The sequence below is a fragment of the Diadema setosum genome, chromosome 4 (genome assembly GCF_964275005.1).
Source record: "Diadema setosum chromosome 4, eeDiaSeto1, whole genome shotgun sequence".
Lineage (NCBI taxonomy): Eukaryota > Metazoa > Echinodermata > Echinoidea > Diadematoida > Diadematidae > Diadema > Diadema setosum.
Window position 1 is genome coordinate 33,860,312 of NC_092688.1, and position 6,750 is coordinate 33,867,061.

At 38.6% G+C, this 6,750-nt stretch overlaps 1 protein-coding gene across 1 annotated transcript; it reads left to right on the plus strand.

Annotated features, from left to right (window-relative positions):
* The first annotated feature begins 4,618 nt into the window (after positions 1–4,618).
* Positions 4,619–6,460, plus strand: LOC140227164 (uncharacterized). Its single transcript, XM_072307595.1, has one exon. The coding sequence runs from the start codon at positions 4,619–4,621 to the stop codon at positions 6,458–6,460; it is 1,842 nt and encodes a 613-aa protein (XP_072163696.1).
* The last annotated feature ends 290 nt before the right edge of the window (positions 6,461–6,750 follow it).

The window sequence follows — 6,750 nt, forward strand, 5'->3', positions numbered from 1 at the left end:
GAACCTCCTTGGTCAAATTAAACTTTCCACTAACTTAACAGGTATCATTGCCAGTGAGATAGAATATACAGAATAAACTCCATACCCCCTGGAGGTTCCCAAAGCCCCCAAAGTTTCCTTCGTTCTGAGTCAACAGTCAGCAAGCAAGAATGCATGGCAGGTGAACGTGAAATGAACGATGCTCAGGTGAGCGCTAGACCTACGTACTTGGTCTCTCTTTTTTTTTTCTTTCTTTCTTTCTTTGCACACGTTGAGTTTTTGAGAACCTGCTTTCAACGGTGTCACCAGACAGGTGGCATGATTGTCTGACGATCAAAAGATTGAACATTGAACTTTATCAGGAAGGAAAAAAAAATACATGTATAATTTTTAACTGTATTGTAATGTTTGCCCATACATTGTGACAATCATTCAGTCTAGACTAGCGCTGTCTGTGGTGTGTGTGTGCGTGGGTGGGGGGGGGGGGTCGAGAAAGGGAGATAGTTCATCCTTTTCATTTTTTTTTTTATGGATTACTCAAACATATTTGACGGCGTCAACGTCAGACTCTCCAAAGTGAAGGGGGAAGGGGCGGGAAAAAGCTGCCGTATGTGTGTACCTATGTTTTGTGGTTGTAATGTTTATATGTATGTATGTATGTATTCATGTCTCTGTGTGTGTTAAATAGTTTCATTTCTAGCTAAGCCATGTGCATGTCGTAAAATGGTAACGAAAATTATAGCCGATTTGTCTGTTTTTCCCTGCCGAACACTTATTCATTATAAAACAAAATTTCAAACAAATATGCCTCGCTTTGTGAGGGTCTACATCGTTCTCATCTTGAGTGAGACAGGGCCGGCTGCTTTACTTTACTTTAGCACACACCAGTCCTTTAAAAGCTAGCACTTGAGATTAACTTTAATTCAAATTCTTATTGGTGTGTTTGTGTGTGTGTGTGTGTGTGTGTGTGTGCGTGTGTGTTATGTTCTTATCCCATTGAGGTGAAATTGCAAAATAAACACTCTCAGAATAAAGGATTAGATCATAGTGATGATACAAATTTGGTAAATCATAAAATGGTAAACAAAAAAGGTAAAAGAACACAGCTTTAGATCGGCATGACTGCCGCATTGCGAGACATGTACCCTACTTTGAATACAAAAGAAAAAAAAAACAGTTTCACAATATTCCTCTACTTTATCTTTGCTGATGTGCACATAAACTGCTTTGAACTGTGGAATATTTGCCAATTAGAATAATTTGAAGATTTAGTCTTAAATGTCGGAGTGTCATTCTCACACATTTTGAATGCATGATGGACATAATGCCCACTTGCTAAACGAAAAACAATGTTGTCACACACACACACACACACACATATATACATATATATATATATATATATATATATATATATATATATATATATATACATACAATGTTATGACACACACACGCACACACATAAATTGATAAGCATCCACTATGAACAGAAAAGAGCTCAAAGTCATTGGCAATGTCGAGTTGCCGGCTACACCCCCACCCCACACCCTTTATGTCAGTCGAGACCAAAACGTCACAGGCCAGATGACCTACAAACGTGAATTTATCATCTGTCATTTTAATTCATGAAATGAAATCATAAAATGTATATATATGTATATATATATATGTATATATATATATATATATATGTTCATCTCGGAATTTTCCACGTGTTGGACTTCGAATGTTATAATTGTAAGGAGAATGGGTCTCAAATACGCAAATACGCCATTTGTAGATCCAACAAGGTTTTTATTCACAAAATTTTCAACCCGCCTCGGGCCTTCGTCAGTGTAGTGTATAGTAGTACATTGTACTAGCATACAAAGCTTACGATGAAGCCGAGTACGTCTCAACACAGCTTTGTCATGATTTGATAAGTCTCATTAACTAAAGAAATACAAAAATGTACAACACAAGGATAAATTACATCATTTCTATAATAATTATTTTTCTTATGATATAGATTCTTCAGATTCTCGTGAACGAAATTATCGGCTGAGCTCAACTAAATTAATGTCCCATGAACAGCTCACTGTATACAATGCAAAATTTCATTATGCGCTGTGTGATTTTCGGATATAGGCAGTGCTGCAGGTGTGGGGAAAACCCGCTCCTATCATTTTATACAAGAGGTCAGAATGAAAAGATCATGAAGAATGCAGACATTCTACTGAAAGCCGCTTGAATCGACCGGCCATGTTCTGAGTGCTACGTCATGAATCTCTCTGTGACTCTGTCACTTAAATATTTTGATAGGGTCTCAACAGTAAGACCATGGTCAATCTAATCTATGTTTGCACCCTCCTACAGGATAAACAGACAACAGGTTGTGATCTCATGCCTAAAATGTACAGCGGAGCGCGATAGAAATCAGCAATATTGAATCAGGAAGAACAGCATAATTATTTGGTAAGCATACGAAACGATATCCACACTTGTGTGTTCCTAAATGTTGTACCTGACAAATAGTTGTACAAATAATGCATGATCACTAGATATGATTATTCATTGTTTATTTAACATTTCTATCATAATTTTGCTGGCTTTTTTTTTACATTTTTAACCCCAGAAGCTATGTATGTATTTGTAATTTTTTGCAGAACAGAAAATCTGGCATAACCCTGTTACAGTAATGCTGTTTGAGTAAAGATATCAGTCATTAATCGTCAGAGATAGTTGGGTGATCATAAAATCATGTGTAAAACTTATTATAGGTCAAACCTCTTTAGGACTTACCTTTTCACTGTATTGACAGTGGCCTGCACAATCACTTTCTTTTCCTAACTTAATACAATTAAGAGAGAGATATCAATTCTCTTTTACAGAACTTCTGGAACTTGATCAGGGTGTCTGCATGCCAGATAAAGGACAAAATCACTCACAGAGTGTTTACTCTATTGTGGAGCTCATTGGTCCATTTAATAATAATTCTGTTCCCTTGCATCAAATGTATTTCGACGCATCTTACTCCCTCCAAATTTGTTAACATGACAACAAAATGTAAGGAACAAGTAGCAAAGCTGGCATTGAATTGCACATAGAGCCACAGCAAGACAGCGTATTTTAATATGCTTGCAGTTGGCAAAATGTTGATCGAGATTTAACTCGGGATATTTACATCCGTAAAATTTTATGACGGTGTCAGTTTCCTCTACCTTGTTCTCTTTCTTTTGGGGGCACGCGTTACTTTAAGTAATCCTTATATCCAAGGGTGTGATTGTTTTACTCCTCAGACAAAGAATCAATTGTAGAGAATTAATGACCTGAAAACGAAAAACTGACCTTACCTTCAGAAAGAGGAGAAAGGAGGGACGATTGAAAAAAGAGCCGAACAGCTAGATGTTCTGCCACCATTGTGTGTGTGTGTGTGTGTGTGTGTGTGTGTGTGTGTGTGTGTGTTTTTTTTGGGGGGGGGATGGGGAGTGTCAACTAAAATTTAGATTCCATAAGTATTCTAATCAGCTATGCAAAGATGCTACCCAGGACGTAAGCATTCCTTTTCAGTTCATATATAAATGTGGTTGATATTGCTGGTAAAGGATAAAGTAAACCAATCATGGCAGTAAAATTTTCCCATACATTGTAGTCTCCATGCTAGATCCATTCCATGTATGCATACACCTAAATAGACGTCGAATCTACAGTGACTGTACATCATAAGTGACTTCCATCAATCGAACAATGGTTGAAGGGTTCTTATATTTTACTCATTTTACTTTATTCAGCACTTCCTTGCAACATCGATAACAGAAAATCTGTGAAATCCCTTTAAAAACAAAAAAAAAAAATACTCATGCTGGTTCGGTTTGTCCATTAAGTTTTCGTAACATAATTTAATGCCAGGAAGAAATATATTCTATGTGCCTACTTCTGCTCTTGACGTAATAATATGAGGTATAAATAATTAAAAGTTTTCACATGACTTCCAAGACAATTGAAAAAAAAAAGTTTTAAGACTGTCTATCAAGAATATAGATATATTGTATGCATTGAAGGACACTCTGTTACATTATTTACAAACAGCCAAATAAACTTACATAATAGTTTCTCACGTTTTGCTTACATTTTCATTGATATTCCTTTTTTTTTCAAAACGCAACTCTTCTGGAGGATATTCTCGCTTTATTATTTATACACAGGGTCACGATTAAAAGAGTCGTCCCTCCATTAGCTGCCCGAATCACCCAATATTTGATGAATGTATCGTACTGCATCAATTGATTTGTTTTACTAGTACTCCTTTAGAGCCTTTACAAATAAAATCTGATTTTATTCTAGCATCTCGCAAAATCATATGACGGACTCACCAGTATGTAGTTTAATAATATGATCTCCACTCAAAATGAGCCACCATAAATCAGTTTCATTGAGCATACTTAGTAAAACATGGTACACATTACTAATCAACACACATCTGTTAAATTGTGCCCAATTTCCTTGTTCAATTTAAAAAATGTCAGTTCTAACGTCACCCTTCGTATAAACTTCCCCGTTTCTAATATTTGGTAAATGCCATTTTCATATTTCTGCTGATACTTGTCAATGTGTTTAACGCTATGTGTTTCTTTTGCTACTCAGACAGACAGATACCATGGCAATGTTTCATCAAATCAGCAGCCAGAATTTGGAGTGCCCTATCTGTCTGACACTGTTTAACCAACCTAAATTACTGACATGTTCACACACTTTCTGCAAAGGATGCCTAGAACAAGTCTCTCAAACTCAGCCAAACCAACAAACAATAACATGTCCTGTATGCAGGAAAGGAACTCCCGTACCCAGTGGAGATGTGAGTAAGTTACAAACAAATGTACCTCTGAGTTCTCTCGTGGACAAAGTGAAAACCAAGAATCCAACATGCACAGTTTGTGAGATGGACGAAAAGCCGCCAGCTGTGTCCTACTGTCAGGACTGTGCGAAAAATATGTGTAAATCGTGTGAGAACGGCCACTCTATCTGGAAACCATTCTCCAACCACGAAGTGGTGCTCGTGAACGAGGTGCTCTCGGGAAAAGTTCCGCTTAGGAGGCGACGAAAATGTAAGACACACCCCAGCGTTGATGAAGACTGTTTCTGTACCCATTGCCGGGAGAACATTTGCAGTACGTGTGGGATGCTAGAGCACATGCAAGAAGGCCATCAGCTTGAAAAGGCAGTCGTCCATGAGGAGAAAGTAATGAAAAATATCAAGGAGTTGCAAGAATGGGCAAATATAAAGAAAACAATCATTGAAAATCATATCGATATCATAGAGACCCAACGCAATGAAATAACAAACATGATGAAAAGACTCAATGATGACATCGACAAGACGTACGAGGAATACATACAACTATTATCAAACAGAAGAGAGGCGCTGAAATGCCAAGTGAAACGATTGTCTGAAAAATTCGAGAAGGAATTACAAACTATGAAGGAAGAGAGTCGCCGAACAGTCAGTCACGTGAACGTTATGGAAGAGCTGGTAACTAACGGTATGAAGGTACCGCTAGAGAAAGACGCCTTGTTTGCACATGACACGCTATGCGAGAGCTTGAAGAGCTTTCTTGGACGAGATGATCCTGACGACCAATCACCAAGAACTGTGACAGAACGGGCTGAGAAGATGTCATTCCGTAGATACGTGAACGTCTATGAACTTTTCCTTGGAGAGCTGGAAGGTTACACGTGGAATATCAAAGCAGACGTAGAGCTCCCTGACGACAGAATGAACTGTATGAATCGTGCAGCAGACGGTAAGATGGCGGTGGGATCTGGTACGGGCGGAATCCATCTCTACTCCACTGATGGCGAGTTACAGCAGACCTTACTGAAAGATGTCAATCTCCTTGAAAGTGAATTCCTGGCTGATGGTCGACTTGTTGTACGTGATAAGGAAAACAAGATGTCACTCTACACTCCACAGTGGGAGAAGCTCGAAGTCACGTTCGAGACGATGAGTGATGATGAAGGAGGCTATGGTGGTCTCACTGTGGATGGAGATGATAATATCTACGTGAGTTATAGAAAACCGAAGAAGATCCAGGTATTTACCCCACAGGGTGGTAAGGCAGTAAGGGAAGTAATGTGTGATGGATTTGAACCTGAGCAAATATTCTCCTTTCAGTACACGGGGAAGCTGATAATGAGATGTGAATCAGGTGTCGTGTGCCTTGATGGTAAGGGTAAAAAGGATAAAGTCTTAAAGAAGGAAGGTATGTATGCCTGGCCGGCTGTTTGTCGAGACGACTCGGTCATTGTAGCCTGGGTAAAACACGAGGAGGGTCTTGTCAGTATCGATCGATACACGAGAGATTTGGAGCACATGCACAATATCGTCACTGATTTCAAAATACAAAAATCAGAAAGAAAATGGTACTATCTACAAGAGTTTGAGAGTGGTGAGATAGCTTTCTGCACTCCAGATAGACTCTACATGTTAGATGTGATGTAATGTGAAATGTGATAGGCCTAGATGATTTTGTCATGCAGTAACATAACAATGCCGAACCAGAAATAGTGTCGCTATGGCTACTGGTATGCCTCCGCCATATCGCATGGTTCTCTCATTTTTAGGTCTATATTAGATAATGACAATGTGCTACGACAGTTGCACGTGATTGGCAACACAATAAAATGACATGTTTGACAGTTGGCTCAACCACAAATGTGTTGGTTGTTTACATTCCTTGAACCAGCTTTCATTTGGATGTTTAACTTGTTACAGCCGAGAGCAAGTACGAG

Coding starts and splice junctions, on each gene's coding strand:
- LOC140227164 (XM_072307595.1), top strand. CDS start 4,619: ATGGCAATGTTTCATCAAATCAGCAGCCAGAATTTGGAGTGCCCTATC.